Here is a 16,813-nt window from a genome sequence, read left to right on the forward strand (position 1 = left end):
GTTTTATTCCTGAGAAACTGTATTGAATTTAGAACTAATGTCCAGAATAGCTTTGGCTTTTTCTTAAGTTTTCTTAAATGGCCAAATGTTTGCTTGAGAAAAGTTCCAAGAGAAAGGCCTACCTGAGTTTTAAAAGTTGCGAATTACAACACTGAGGAACTATACCAGCTAAGTTGAACAAAATAACCAGGCATGACTCTCAGTGAATGAACAGACACTAATTTCCAAGTGCTGAAGGCAAGATTCAGAAGGGGAGCAATTCAATTTCATCAACTGGTTGGTGAGCTGCCAAACACTCAACTGTCATATTTTGCTTGCTAGCACTCATCTACAGCATAACCCCTCGGAAGCCTGATCTAATGGAGACATCAGGAAGTGATCACTACCAGTCTTTCCTGGACCGTCTAGAATGCTTGTTGCCAGTAACAATTTAGGATGGAAATGTATGTGACAGATAATCAAGCAAATGAATACACTGCTGTGTTATTTAGAGCAGTGAGGAAATCCATGCAATATAGAGCTAAAAGATGCTTTTATCAGCGAATGTCAGTGCAGAGTCTCGAAGGGTTAGTTTACTCTCAAGCAAAAAAGGAAAATGTCAATTTGATTTTAAATTTAGGCATAGAGGAGAGATACTTCTGAAAATTATGCACCTTTTGTTCTACCATTGCTCTCCTTCAACAAAGAGCTGTGCAATGCTTCAATTAATCAGAAAATCAAAGTGCAAACACCTGGGGAAAAAAATAGACTATCAAATAAAGAATAGTTGGAGCTTTTGAAGACAAGTTCCATAAAAAAAGCTTACTTTCTTTTTATGAGAAAAGAATAGATTTGACAGATAGAGAAAACAATAGTTTTGATCCATCCTGGATCAAGTGAGATGTTCAGATTGTTTATTTGGCATACTGTTTATTTGGCATACTGATTTAAATGTGTATAAAAACTTAGTTCAAGACAGTTCTGATTGAAGAATTGTACTCTAATGATTATATCATGGAAATTGAAGGAGAGAGGAATCTTTTTGTGTTTACCTTTCTGTATTCCCTGATCCTTGGTGAGAGATTTTAAACTAGATGTTTGTTGAATGAATTGAGCTGAATATACTTAGCATTTCTCTTCCTGGTCAAACATCTTTCAGGATATATATCAAGCGGTGTTTCTTTTCATTTCTTCATACACTTTAACACTTTTAGACTTATAAATGTCAATATTCAGTAATTTTTTATGACTGGGTATCATTTCATTGTACACAGTACTATGTACATTTTATTCCAGAAAAATAAATCTGCACTTTCTAAACTGTGAATTCTATTTTGTTGGCAGGCTGGCTACAGTCCTTAGGGTAGCAGAGAGTTGGACATGACTGATGCAACTTAGCATGCAATAGCAAGTTCAACTATTCTGAAAAAGATAAGGCTACCATCTTGGTGTCCTCTTTTCCAAGATTAAGTGGTATCAGTGAGAAAGAAGATGGAGTCTGTCAATTACCAACATAGTTTCAGGAGGGGTACTGGAGCCTTACTAAACCTCTCTGCTACTGCTTCCTTCCTCTATCAAAGTTTTTGAATATATTGTATTGTGTTGTGTTTCATGACTTCTTTCATCACTGTTTGCATACATTTATGGTTGTTATTAATTTTTCTTGTGTTTATTTTGTGAGTTATTGAAGGAGAGAATTTCTATAAGCAGGTAAGATTAATCTGCTCTAATAACCTGGAAACCAGTTCTTTAGCAGTGTATACAGTCTGCATGGTGTAAAACTTTGCCTTCGGGCATCATTTTTATCTTTCTATTAGTTCAATATTTAGTCTTTCCTTGAAACTGTGGGATTCATTTTATTTCTATGTATCCTGGGCAACATGCTTCCTTGCCAAGTTCTATTTCTAAGAATTCCATCTGTCTACCTTCAAGTCACCTGTAACTGACATAAGAAAAGGGTGGCTAACATGAGGATCAAATGAGTTATTATTAAGAATGATATCAATAGCTCTGGATGCTAAGCCCAGCTTAACCATATTTATAGAGATAAGTGCAAATTTATAAATTTACATTGAGTCAATTATCCTAAAATACACAATACACCTGATTCATATAGAGTATTTAACTATCTACAATTTTGTTATGAACCAACAAAAAGAGTCTTAAAAACAATGCTTACACAATTTTATATTCTATTAAATAATCAGAAGCTTCCCAGGTGGTGCTAGTGGTAAAGAATCTGCCTGCCAATGCAGGAGACATAAAAGACACGTGTTCTATCTCTAGGTCAGCAAGATCCCCTGGAGAATGAAATGGCAATCCATTCCAGTATTCTCACCTGGAAAATTCCATGGACAGAGGAGCCTGACAGGCTACAGTCCATGGGGTTGCAAAGAGCTGGATATGACTGAGTGAGTAAGCACAAGCAGCACAAGTAATTAGAGTGTGGAGTTCACGTAAAAAACTCTCTTCGCCATGGTCTGCACTTACAAGCATATCAAAGGATCTCTCTATGCAATTCTGTGTATTGTTATTTGGGTAGGATGTTGCCAAACTTGAGAAAATTAATAGGATGAAAACAGTAAAAAAAAAAAAAAAAAAAAAAGGTCTGAATTATCACTCTGTATCAAGAATGATTAATAAACGGGATTCCTTAGCCTAAAAGAGAGAGGCATAAGAGGAGACCTGACTGTGGCCTATATATGTATGAAGGGCTCTTCTATGAAAAGTTGTCTTCATAGCTATAGAGGGCAGAAATAACACCGATGGACAATTTAAAAAAAAAGTCCCACTTTCAGCTCAATTATAGGGGAAAAAAATCCAGTGAGTGGGTCAGTCTCCCAAGGGAATAGCTATAAAGTATTGACGATTTGTTTCCTCCCAAAGTGTTAAAGTATAAGTTGAAGTCTTTGTCAAGACTTCCTCATAAAAGCCAATGCATATACTTATGTGATGGTATTTACAATTATCTATGTATGTGTACATTTCACACACTATACTGGGACCACTATCTCCCTCGAGGGCACACTGGGTTTCTATGTCCAATTTTTAGTCAAACACAGTCAGGAGGTGTTAAATTAATATTTTACTAAATACACGAGTGGATGTGTATATTTTGAGATTATAATATTTGAGAAATAGGAATTCTTGTACATCAAAATGATCATGATTTTTAAAAACCTGTACCACAGTTTATTCACATGAATGGATCTATGAAGGCTAAATTTTCCCATCTGACTCAACTACTCATGAACATTCAGTGAACAGTTTTAGGTTCCTGGGAAGCAGCTACTGAACTCTTTCTTCCTCAGACTACTGGCCTATGTTGAACAAATGATGTATGTAATGATTCATGACTCTAAGGCTCTGAATCACATAGAAAAATGTGCCTCATCTATTTCTTTTGTTATTTTTAGTCTTCCCTCTTCTAACTGCTCTCTTTTTATTCTCAACATTTCCTAATACCATCTTTAGTATGATGATTTCCTACTTATGGTGGATTTTTGGTGGGATCTCATAATTGGTTAGCCCATAGAAGACTCCATGTTTAAAAATTCCTAAGTTGGCTTTCTTTGTGGATATTAAGAGCAGAGATTTTATCTTTCCTAGCAACTTTCTGTAAGGGATGATGTGTCAGTCTAGCTGCAATTGAATTATGCTCAGAGACAAAGTCCATGTAGTACAAGGCTTTTGACTGACAGCTAACGGCACTCAGAGTCACAGTCCGTGAATAAAAAATACTGCAATCTTTAATTTTATCGGATCTCAATGTTCCAGAGAAGGAGAAGAATTTAATGTACACTGGTTGATGAGTTGGAGAACCAAAATGGATTTAGTTAGGGGACTGTGATGAATTTAGCATGAAGGCAGTGCCAGCCAGCAGAAAAGGACTGCATTATTTCAGTCTAGGTTAATGCCAGTTTTCTAAGAAGGTACTTGGGAGGAAAGCCAGAGATCTTTGTTTATTGTCATTCTTTTGATTTAGTGCTTAGAACTGCCTGGCTTAATAAATGTTTTTGAAATAAAATATTTATTGAGTGAATGGATAATTATTTTCTGCACTTACTTGCTTCTTGAAAACATAAACAAGGAAGGAGAACACTTTAAAATTATTGGGCACTGAGATGGGCCAAGTATCTCACTAAATGCTCACAGTAACCAAGATGACTTCATATGCCCATTTTACAGTCAGGTAAAGCAAGGGTTTAAACTTAGAGGCTGTCCAAACCCTAAAGTCTTTTCATGAAGTTGCTTTGCTATTGATCATAAATTGGAAAGATTTATAGTCACAGTATTTATCATAGCAACACACTTCCTCTGAAAACTTTTAAAAATACTATACATACAAATGGATCTATATACAAAACAGAAACGGTCTCACAGACATAGAAAACAAGCTTGTGGTTACTAAACGGGAGGGTGAAGGGGGATAAATCAGGAGTTTAGGAGTATGGGATAGTAACAGATATCATAAAATAGACAAGCAACAAAGATTTACTATATAGCACAGGAAATTATATTCAATATTTTGTAATAACTTATAATGTAATATAATCAGAAAAAATAACTGAATCACTTTGCTGCATATCTGAAACTAACAAAATATTGTAAATCAACTGTACTTTAATAAAAAAATTGAAAAAAATGTTATACAAGTATTTACCTGAACAAATATTCATAGCCAGGTAAACAGCATTTTCTATGTGAATTATAAAACTTTAGAATGTCAAAAACTGGACTCCATCTAGTACAATGCATTTTTTTACATCTGAAGTTTTCACGGGAAAAATAATTTTGACTTTCAAGAAGTCATTGATAATAAATTCTGTTAAAAATCATGAGCCAGCTTTAAACAGCAAAGAAAAGAAACAATGACTACGCCTTAACCTCAAGGGGCAAATGAGAGGTGTGATATCACTCCTTAGTTTCCAAAAGGCTTTAGCAAATAGAACTAATTGCTTTACTCTCCTATAATGTTATAATGTACAGAACAGTGGGGACTATAACAGTAGTTTGTTTTTTCATGAATAAATAATTTCTTTAAGGCCTCAGGAGAGAGCTTTTCTACAGATGTCATTATGAAGACCAACCAAACATCAGCTTGGAGAAAGAACCTCCTAACCCATAAGTGATATGTATTTCATTTATCCAGAAATAATGAGAAACTAGCCACGGACACTGGAGAAGGCAATGGCACCCCACTCCAGCACTCTTGCCTGGAAAATCCCATGGAGGAGCCTGATGGGCCGCAGTCCATGGGGTCGCTAAGAGTTGGACATGACTGAGCGACTTCACTTTCACTTTTCACTTTCATGCATTGGAGAAGGAAATGGCAACCCACTCCAGTATTCTTGCCTGGAGAATCCCAGGGACGGTGGAGCCTGATGGACTGCCATCTATGGGGTCGCACAGAGTTGGACACGACTGAAGCAACTTAGCAGCAGCAGCAGCCTTTACTTGGAGAAGGCCACGGCAACCCACTCCAGTACTCTTGCCTGGAAAATCCCATGGATGGAGGAGCCTTGTGGGCTGCAGTCCATGGGGTCACAAAGAGTTGGCCACGACTGAGCGACTTCACTTTCCCTTTTCCTTTTCATGCATTGGAGATGGAAATGGCACCCAACTCCAGTGTTCTTGCCTGGAGAATCCCAGGGACGGGGAAGCCTGGTGGGCTGCCATCTATGGGGTCGCACAGAGTCGGACACGACTGAAGCGACTTAGCAGCAGCAGCAGCCACAGACACATTCAAGAAATTCTACAGGAGGTGCCTGGGAACAAGGCGAGCTCATCAAGGTCTTAGGGAAAAATCCGAATCAACTTTTTGGCCAACCCAATATATTGTCCTTTGTTCAGTTATTAAAAAAAAAAAAAATTGTCCTTTGGGAGAATCAGAGTGGTGATTTAGTCACCATTTACTTCCAAGAAGACCATTTCCTGGCTTAACACAGACTTAGGCATTTTCTTTTTGACCGTGAACATTGTATTTCAGCAGAAGGTTGCACTGCACGTGCACTCAAGCATATCCTTGTTTCCTCCAAAAGAACAATTTGGGTAGCTCAAAAGGACTGGAAAAAGTTTAGCACAAAAAGGAAAATGTAGTGTTTTGAGACCTCATGCCAAACAGCTGAATTTGCCATTTGTGCTTATTAAGAGTCATACCATTATTCAGAAAGGCCCTTTACCACAAAAAAGGTCTACCTACCACTTAGAACTCAGGTCCTGGGACAGGGGCCTAAATAAAGAGTAAATGGTGCCTTGCATTGAGAGACACACTTCTATGTACATTAAAAAAAAATGAATATACATTACAATTTACCTGGTGGCAAGAAAGGGGGGGAATGTACTGTAGATGGTTGGATGCCAGTAATTAAAACTGTTGCATAACCTTTGTGTTCAGTGTTTAACCAGTGGTCTGGTGATCTGTTTGGGTATGAAGAGCTGAATTCCGGACAACTGAAAACTCTGCTAATCTAAATACTCCCCAGTTATCTAGGTCAGGTGGTAATTGTCCAACTTGTTACAAAATGCCATCAGCAATATTATACATGGACAGATGGAATAAAAAGAATTTCAATGGAAAATATCCTGCACTAGGTTGTAAGAATGGTGCATTCAACTTTGAATTAAAAATTTAGCTCATTCATCCCCTTTTTGTTTTTCTTTCTTTTTTTGGCAGTGCAATGCAGCATATGGGATCTTAATTCCCTGACCAGGGATCAAATCTATGCCTCCCTGCATTGGAAACTTGGAGTCTTAACCACTGGACAACCAGAAAAGGCCAAAAATCTTCGCTCATTCAAATGTTCATGGGGCTTGCCTTACGTACTCAATACCTGCAGCTCTAGGTCTATATCCAAAATGTTAATTTAATTTACCAAATGACCATCTCTGAAAACTGCCAGATGAGTTTCTCATATTTCAACTTTGAGGACGTTTACTCTGTCCATGCTACTGTCAAGACAGAAAAGACAAGAACAGATGGAGGAACAAGGACAGATGAGAGAAAAGAATTGTGCATGCAAAGATTGAGACAAGCCATAAACTTCATTCCAGTTAGATATTTGAGAAAATGTCTGTAATATCAAGGGCATGCCGAGATGATATTTAGCCAAGCTGGATAGTAAATCTGTCATGTTGGCTATTAAGAAAAAACAAAATTAAAAATCCTCAATAATTTGGAAATTGCTTTTTGATTAATTGGCCTGTTAAGCAAAGTGCTAGATACTTTAAATGCTATTTATTCCAAACTCTTGAACAGATAGTTTCTGTAAGGTATGATAAAAAAGGGGGTCCATGCAAGGATGTTCCTCATAAGCAACTGCTATTGGCATTAAAACCATTCAGCTTCCATCTTGTCCACTCCTTTTCCCCCCTGCCTTACTTCAGGGACAGGCATGATCTGTCCTGGACTCAACTCTATCTCTCCATCCCAATTCCTCCCACTTATGACACAGAGTTTGGTCATAGACTAAACTGGGGATTTGCACTTCCCTTTTAAGTGTTCATTAAATGCTTCAAATTTAGCACAGGCCAGCGTAGAGATTAAAAACTCAGTGTCTTAAGTGTTAGGATTTGCAACTTGTTTATCTCCTTAATTTGGGCTATTGATATCTATCTTTTCTGTATGCTATGAGTTACTTGGATGGCCTAATAAGAAAAAAATGAGAAAAAAAAGAGAAAAAAACCAAAACATTTTAAAAGCTCTTAGAAGTGAAAGACTTTCTGAGTGGATTGATTAGTGATAACTTTGTGGAAGAGACAGAACGTGAGAGTTGGACCATAAAGAAAGCTGTGCCAAAGAACTGATGCTTTTGAATTGTGGTGCTGGAAAAGACTCTTGAGATTCTCTGGACTGCAAGAAGATCAAACTAGTCAATCCTGAAGGAAATCAGTCCTGAATATTCATTGGAAGGACTGATGCTGAAGTTAAAGCTCCAGTACTTTGGCCACCTGATGTGAAGAGCTGACTCACTAGAAAAGACCCTGATGCTGGGAAAGACTGAGGGCAAGAGGAAAAGGGGGTGACAGAGGATGAGACGTTGGATGACATCACTTACTCTATGGACATTAATTTGAGCAAATTGTGGGAGATAATGAAGGACAGGGAAGCCTGGAGTGCTGCAGAGCATGGGGTCGCAAAGAATCAGACATGACTTAGCAACTGAACAGCAACAACAACAAAGAACTGAACTGGCTCGGCTCTTAGAGTGGAGACCACAGGTAGTGGTCACAGTGGTAAGGAAAGGCATTCAATGGGACGAGCAAAGGCTTAGAGGCAGGAGAGTATGGCATATGTTTCAGAAATTGTACATAACACAGTTTAGCTGGAGAAGAGAGAAGAAAAGACCGAAATCAAATGTTGTTGCTGGAAAGGGAGGTTATAGAGGATATGAAATGATATAATAGGAAATTTAGATTTTTATCTAGGGCCAGTGAAGAGCCACTAGACACTTTTGAGCAGGGGAGCTGAGATTTTTGGAAGATTGACCTACAAGTGTGTGCAAATGGAAGGGAGGGATTCGAATGGAGTCTATTACAGTAGATAAGACAAGACATAAGGAAGATATGAACACCATAGTAATGGCAATGGAGACTTTACACAAAAGACTAGTTAGTTGGAAGTGAAGGCAATGGCACCCCACTCCAGTACTCTTGCCTGGAAAATCTCATGGACGGAGGAGCCTGGTAGGCTACAGTCCATGGTGTCGCATAGAGTTGGACACGACTGAACGACTTCCTTTTCACTTTTCATTTTTATGCATTGGAGAAGGAAATGGCAACCCACTCCAGTGTTCTTGCCTGGAGAATCCCAGGGATGGGGAAGCCTGGTGGGCTGCCGTCTATGGCGTTGCAGAGTTGGACACGACTGAAGCGACTTAGCAGCAGCAGCAGCTGTAGGTTCCAAAGGACATAATGCCTGATTTAACAAAGGTGGCCAAGAAGAAAGAAGAATCAGCAGAAAAGGACTTTGAACTTTTTAGTTTGGAAGAGTGGGGCAATCTTTAATAGAACTTGGTCTTCAACTAGCTATATTATCTTAAAGCAACACATACATCTTAGAAAGAAATGCATTTCTTATATAGGTTTAGGTTTTTTTGGCTTAGACCACATAAATCAACGGTCTCTACATGTTTAATTATCTAGTTCATGAGAAATTATGACTTGGAGTGTCCTTGGGAAAGTCATTAGAAAGATTTTTATTATGAACCTATTTCCTGGGAAACCACATGCACACTTCATATTTTCTTCCTTGTATATTTTTGGTTGCTTGGCAAGTCTAAATGGATTTGCCTAATCACAGCTTCCTATCCATGATTAGCCATTTTTTTCCTCAACTGACTGCCCGTACACAGACACCCCAGCTGCTTGCAATGACCACATCTCTGAGGGTAGGGAAATTTTCATATATTGTTAAGAGAAAACATTCTAAATCAGTGCTGCATATTACCCAAATATTCCTTACTGAAATACACGGTCATAAATTATCAGCCAGATGATTCTAGTCAAATAATGGGAAGATCAGTACCACCATAAGGCCATAAAGACAAACCACATACGTCAAAGGTCATCTCAGAAATAGTCACTGTACAACAGATGGAATAAACATAAGAGTATAACTTGGAAAACTATAAATTTAATTCTACTACAAATTATTTTTTCAAGGAATACCTTAACAGTGCATCTATATAATGAAAAGAAATACTGTTTACCTTCTGTCTCATGTAAAAAGAAATAAACAAAACCAAAATAATCCCCCCAAATCATCTGGGCATTAAGAACGTCTATAAAATCGATCTATTAAATGTTTATAATTGTTAAAAGTAGCTGAAGTAGTGATAGTCATAACTTTTATATTAAAAATTAATGGTAAAAGTGAGAAAGTCAGTTGTTCAGATATTTCCCCAACTCCAGATATTTGATAGAAAATGGGGAAAATTCAGAATATTAACAGGGTTTTCAAACAGATGTTTTCCAATTCTGCCTCTTTTTCAGAATCATCACAGTCTTTCCAATGTGCCCAGCATAGTCCCCTAAGGGTCCTTCACAGCCTTCCCCATCTCACAAATGGCACCTCAATCCATTCAATGGCTCAGTTACAAAACAGTCTCATTCTTGGACAAATGCCACATCTAGGTTATCAATAAGTGGCAATGCCACTATATGGCAAATGCCAATATCTTCACCACATACTTGAAAACTTCACCTTTCTCTTCCTTCTCCAAGTGACCCCTAACTGTCTTTGTTTCTATTCTTGGCCCCTTCAATGCATTTTCTTCACAGTAGCTAAATGATCTCTTAAAAACAACTTTGACCATCTCACATGTTGAACATTTTGCTAGAACTTCCCATTGCACTTGGAATAAGATAACAAATCTGCAAATATGGTCAACAAAGATGCACATGATTTGGCCCCTGCTCACCTTGACAGTATCATTTCATGTCATTCAGTACCCTGTCATTCAACTCCAGTCACAACTGGTATCTTTTAGTCCTGGAAGGTATGAAGATCCTTCCTAACCTGGGGCCTTCATAAACACACGCTTTCACTCTGTCTAGATACTCTCCTCTACTCTTTATCCATCTAGTGTCTGGTTTTATTTGTATCTCAAAGTTTAGCTTAAGTGGCACTTTCTCAGAGAAGTCTTCTTTGACCCATTACCTAATTGGTGCCTCCTTACTACCAGGCTCCGCCGTCCATGGGATTTTCCAGGCAAGAGTACTGGAGTGGGGTGCCATTGCCTTCTCCGTACAATCATTCATGTTCATTCATAGCACGTTTCCCAATTTATATTATAGGTGTGTTCTACATTAGACCATAATCTTCTTGAGCAAAAATTCTCCATTTTCTTTGTGAATCCTCATTGTCTGGGTCTGTGTCAAGTCCATAATAAATGCTTAATAAATATTTGTTGAATCACTGAAGAAGGAAATTAATGAACACAATCAGCTAGCTCTGTATTATATACTCATAATTGAGGCTAGCTAGCCCAGTTGGCTAGAGTGTTGATATTTACTATCGGGAATGCCCACATGCTCAGTGAAGGGAAGATAAAGGTCTGAAAGCACATATTAAATTTTAAATTCTCTGGAGCATTTTGGTTCTTCTGATTAAGATGAATCACATCTTTCTCTCTGCTCGATTCAATTGGAATCATGGCTCAAGTTCAACCACAGAGCTGATTTCATTCTGTCTAGCACTAAAATGAGTTACCTTTATGTTTTTCTCTCCCATTAGAACTTTCTAATTCTCCCATTAGAGACACATCTGATTCATCTTCATTGTCTCCACTGCATAAGAGTTTCCATAGTACAAGATTAAACATCGGCAGAAATTAAAAAAAAATAAGATCATCATTCAAAAATAAAGAGTTACGAGATGACAAGGGAGGTTAAGACTGGAAGGTATCATCAGATTTAGTGTAGAATCCAACTTAATTATTCAATTTACTCTGATTCAGCATTTCCTTCAAGGCACAGGGAAAGGCATCAGGAATTCAAACAGTGATTAAAACAGTTTCTTTCTCTGTAAACCAATAAGCTTTATACAGAGAAACAAATCCCCATCGGTGACTTTTGTGTGGTGACAGGACAAAAAGGTAGGACAGACCCAACAGAATCTCAACAGGACCAACAGGTCCACAAACCTCTACAGCAAGTTGGCAGGAGCCTGCTTTCAGGGATATAAAGTTAGCTCTGACAGTTTCCCGGTTCTCCTCTCCCCAGTAGAACAATCCTATCACCCATATGCTGTGTGTGTTCTTTCATTGGGTTATTGCCTGGGTATTCTTGGTCGATTTAAGCTTACTGTCTCCCCACCCCCTTCTTTTTGTCCCAGGGCTATTTCGCTCCTGGCTCAAAGGACAAAACAGTTTGGATGGAAATAAACCAGCCAGAGGGGGCTCTAGTACCAAAGATAGAGATCCAAAATAATGTGTTCCTGATCAAATGAAGGAGTTTTGGCTATTGATTCCCTAGAACCTTTAAGTGCTCTGCTGAGCAGCCGAGGTCATGGAATGGCTCAGCTAGCAGGAGGCCTACTAATGGATGGTAATGCTTTTGCCTTAAGGCTGTACTGAACAATTGCTGTTAACTGAACTGTAGAAGTATCTACCTGTTACTTTAGCATATCTTTTTTACTTTAAATAGTGGATGCTTATTAGTCTTAACTTTAAAACACATGGAAAATATGAAAATGTGTAGAACAGAAAGTCTTTCTCGCATATCACCAGACATTGGTGTGGAAATGCTTTACTTCTCCCCACCCTCAAATTAATTCTGTGATTTTAGTGCATTTGGATTTAACTCATAAGAGAATTTGGTTCTTTTATTACATTACCAAACAACTGTGGCAAAGGCTGAAACCATATGTAGCCAACTACAAATAACATATAGGTGGCTTCCCTGGTAGCTTAGTGGGTAAAGATTCTGCCTGCTGTGCAGGAGACCCGGGTTCAATCCCTGGGTTGGGAAGATCTCCTGGAGAAGGAAATGGCTACCTACTCCAGTATTCTTGCCTGGAAAATCCATCCCATGGATAGAGGAACCTGGTGGGCATGCAGTCCATGCAAAGAGTCAGGAAAGACTAAGCGACTAATACACACACACACACACACACACACACACACACACACACACACATATATATAGTGAATATTTGTTGTCAATTTGTGCCAGGTACTACTCTAAACACTTAATGTATATTGACTCATTTAATCCTCACAATATTTCAAGGGGCAAATGCTATTATTATCTGCATTTTGTAGATGAGAAAATTAGGCTCAGAGAGGTTAAGAAATCTGACCAACGTCAAATGGCTAGTGCACTGCAGAGCCAGGGTTCCAGCTCAGATACTTCGGAGTTTGCACTCAACCAGCAAGTGTTCCTGCTGTGTACTCACCAGATATTAAATATTTAATTCTCAGAAATCCCATGGGATACTACCATTGAAACCACAAGTGTTAGTGGCTTAGTCATGTCCAACTCTTTGCAACGCCATGGACTGTAGCTCGCTAGGCTTCTCTGTTGGTGGAATTCTCCAGGCAAGAATATTGCAGTGGGTAGCCATTTCTTTCTGCAGGGGATCTTCCAGACCCAGAGATCAAACCAGGGTCTCCTGCACTGCAGGCAGAATCTTTACTGTCTGAGCCATTAGGGAAGATCCCTTTGTGATAGCACCAGGAAGCTACCATTATGATCCCCATTTAATAACAAGAGGGGCTGGTCTAATCAATGTCACTGTGCTAGTAAGTGGCTGAGCTAGGCTTTTAAACTCCATCCTGCCTGACTCTTGGGTCTGAGATCTTAAATACCACCCACTAGTACCTCCCAGAGAAGGTAGTATGCTTATTTTTTAAAGTCACAGGTAACATTAGAGGGCTTCCTTGGTGGCTCACTGGTAGAGAGTCAGCTTGCCAATGCGAGAGATGTGGGCTCCATCCCTGGGTCGGGAAGATCCCCTGGTGAAGGAAATAGAAACCCACTCCAGTATGCTTGCCTGGGAAATCCCATAGAAAGAGGAATCTGGTGGGCTACCGTGGGATTGCAAAAGAGTCAGATACAACTTAAAGACTAAGCAAGGACAACAATAATAGCATTAGAGATTACACAGATTTTAAGGGAAAGAGAAATAATTTATTAAAAGAGTATAGTGACTCTCTAGTCATAATCTTTTAAAATATTTAAATACTTTTAAGTTATTAGATTTTTATAAAATATCTGAAATCCTATTAATATTAAATGTCATCATTCGGAAGAGCAGAACTCAAAGTTCTCTTCTTAGAAATTCATATGATTCATTTCACTGTTCATATGATTCCCCAAAGTAACTGCAGTTATCTCAAGAGATTTGTGAACACTTCAAAAAATAAATTTTAACTTATTTTGACTACTGCAAGTATAAAATGCTATGTAGTACTTACTAAACAAAATGGGTAAAAGTATTACCAAATCAAAACTAATCACAAGTGTCATAAAAATATAATAATTACTTTAGGATAGACTATTCAAAGGATTATTTTTCACATTACTGTTTTACTAAAGGAGAGAAATTACCATTTACATCTGAAAAGTTAGAAAGTATTAACATGCCAGGTAAGTCAGGATGGTCTGATAAGGTTAAAAATTCATAGAAAAATTTAGATGGTTTTTATTGTTTGTTTATAAGAAAATTTCTTTAGAAATCTATCGCTTCCTTCTCTGAGATCATAGTTACAGTATTGGCTTCTTTTACTTTCTGTAAAATTCTATCATCATAGGATTTCAAATCTCATGGTAAACACTGAGTCCTAGAGAATAAAAGAACAGGGTACATTGTGGGTGGGTTATGGCATAAGCCTTAATCAGATAGTTTGTCACTGGTATCCTATTGTGAGTTGTTTATGTTTCTGTTACCTTTAGGCCCTTTGAACAGTTTGATTTCCACAACAGTCTCCAAAATGGGTCGTCTTCTACGCACGTACAGCCGAACGATAGACCCTGCTTCTTTGAGCGCTTCCACCGCTTTACTGTGGGAAACCTCTGACACGTCCACCTCATTCACCCGTAAGATACAGTCATTGACCCTGAAAGAAAGGAAGACAGGCAAAAGTCAGGAGTGTCCAAGAGAATTTCTGAAAGAATATGACGACTATCTAACCTGAAGGTGTGGGGAAGCAAAGGACAATGGCAATTTAAACATATTTATATTTGGAAGAAATACTTCATATGAAGGAAATCAAGAAAACCTTGAACCCCTCAGCCTTCCCAGTCTTCCCAAGATTGACCACCCTACTGGTCAGGTCCTTTTCTGAACTCCAGTCCACTCTGACTGGGACTACATCACATATGGGGTAGTTATATAGGTCAAGCCCATTCTTCCAGTTCATCCCACCCAGCCCAGTGGTGCATAATTTGCTGATTTATAATATCCTTAACTGCTGGATGTCTTCCATAATCTTGTGGAAGATCTACTATCTACATCACACAAAGGAGAGCTGTTTCAAGTGGTTGAGTTCTTTGTCTAAAGTTGTGAGCAATTTGATTAGAGACTGGGTATGATCTTATGTCTTCCTATTTCAAAATTTGTTCTTTCCTTTTAGGACACATACATCTAATGTAATGAATAGTTTCATGTATGTTGTACGTATCAATTTAAATGATAACATATTGGAGAAGGCAATGGCACCCCACTCCTGTACTCTTGCCTGGAGAATCCCATGGACGGAGGAGCCTGGTAGGCTGCAGTCCATTGGGTCGCAAAAAGTCGGACACGACTGAGCAACTTCACTCTCCCTTTCCACCTTCCTGCATTGGAGAAGGAAATGGCAACCCACTCCAGTGTTCTTGCCTGGAGAATCCCAGGGACGGGGGAGCCTCCTGGGCTGCCGTCTATGCAGTCACACAGAGTCAGACATGACTGAAGCGACTAAGCAGCAGCAGCAGTGTATATATTATATAAAAAGTATGGGAAGAATTTTCCTATCTTTTTTGTTCATAATTTTTCTATGTCTGTTTGAGGAAGTGAGGTATAGGACTCTTGGTTCAATAAGAATCTTAATTAGCTTCAAATTATTGAGCTAAGATTCCAGGGTGTTATTTCATCATAACAGATGCTATGGCTTTAATAGGTTTACACATACATTTCTTCTCTCACTAAAAAAAATCATGGAAAACTACCCGTTAAAATAGTTTTGAGAATGCAGGCATCACGGGTGCCAGTCACCCTGCAGCAGCTGGTCCTTTGAGAGTGGGTAATTTTGTCATCTCATGATAATGCCAAAACATAATGTTTACCATCACCCTATGCTCAGCATACTAATCATATCTTAAAACATAGCTTTCCATAGAAGGGAGTAACTGACATTAAAAAAAAAATTTGGATGCTATAGCTCTTCAAACTCTACTCAATTTTTTCCTTTTGTATACAGTGGAATCCTTAATTGTCAAATGTTGGGGTGAGGAAATCACAGCCTAAATCAGATGTTTTTTTCCTAAACATGTGGACAAAGTTGGCAGCTTTAGTGCACTAAAAAAAAAAAACCCCAAAAAACCCACAAAAAACACTGGACCAGCAGTCTGGAGGTTTGGATTTGCATTGCAGCTGTGTATCAGCTGTGTGACCATGGTTGAGTCACTTCAACTTTTTTGAATTTTAGTTCCCCATGAAAAGAGAGTAACATGCCTAGAGTTAGTGAAGAGAGTAACCAAACATATAAATAAGTGGACATATGTGTAAACTGTAACAGATTATACACAAGAGAGTTGCAGCTATTGATAGGTGGGTTCAAGATGCGCTTCAGGATTTGTTGAATGTAAACAGGATGGAAATTGAAAATTTTAAAGGGTTTACTATGTGCCATATCATATCATTCTTGTCACTTCACTTATTTGCTTGTATTTAAGTCAAACCATTTATGAAGCATTGATTCTCATTTTACACCAATGAAATTTTACTGGCAAGGTCACAATGCTGGTCACAACAGTGACAGGATTCCAACCCAGTTATGTCTTTTTCTGGAGCCTCAGATATGCAGATGACACCACCCTTATGGCAGAAAGTGAAGAGGAACTAAAAAGCCTCTTGATGAAAGTGAAAGTGGAGAGTGAAAAAGTTGGCTTAAAGCTCAACATTCAGAAAACGTAGATCATGGCATCCAGTCCCATCACTTCATGGCAAATAGATGGGGAAACAGTGGAAACAGTGTCAGACTTTATTTTTCTGGGCTCCAAAATCACTGCAGATGGTGACTGCAGCCATGAAATTAAAAGACGCTTACTCCTTGGAAGGAAAGTTATGACCAACCTAGATAGCATATTCAAAAGCAGAGACATTACTTTGCCAACAAAGGTCCATCTA

At 38.5% G+C, this 16,813-nt stretch overlaps 1 protein-coding gene across 10 annotated transcripts in view; it reads right to left on the reverse strand.

Moving 5' to 3' along the window:
• Window positions 1-16,813, reverse strand: part of DLG2 (discs large MAGUK scaffold protein 2) — a 1,420,652-nt gene that overhangs the window by 666,914 nt on the left and 736,925 nt on the right. For all 10 annotated transcript variants that reach the window (XM_055581486.1, XM_055581487.1, XM_055581493.1 and 7 more), the window contains one exon: window positions 14,371-14,540. In XM_055581486.1, coding sequence (XP_055437461.1) covers window positions 14,371-14,540 — 170 coding nt within the window. The remainder of the gene's footprint in view (window positions 1-14,370; window positions 14,541-16,813) is intronic.

This window comes from Bubalus kerabau, chromosome 5, assembly GCF_029407905.1.
Source record: "Bubalus kerabau isolate K-KA32 ecotype Philippines breed swamp buffalo chromosome 5, PCC_UOA_SB_1v2, whole genome shotgun sequence".
Classification (NCBI taxonomy): domain Eukaryota; kingdom Metazoa; phylum Chordata; class Mammalia; order Artiodactyla; family Bovidae; genus Bubalus; species Bubalus kerabau.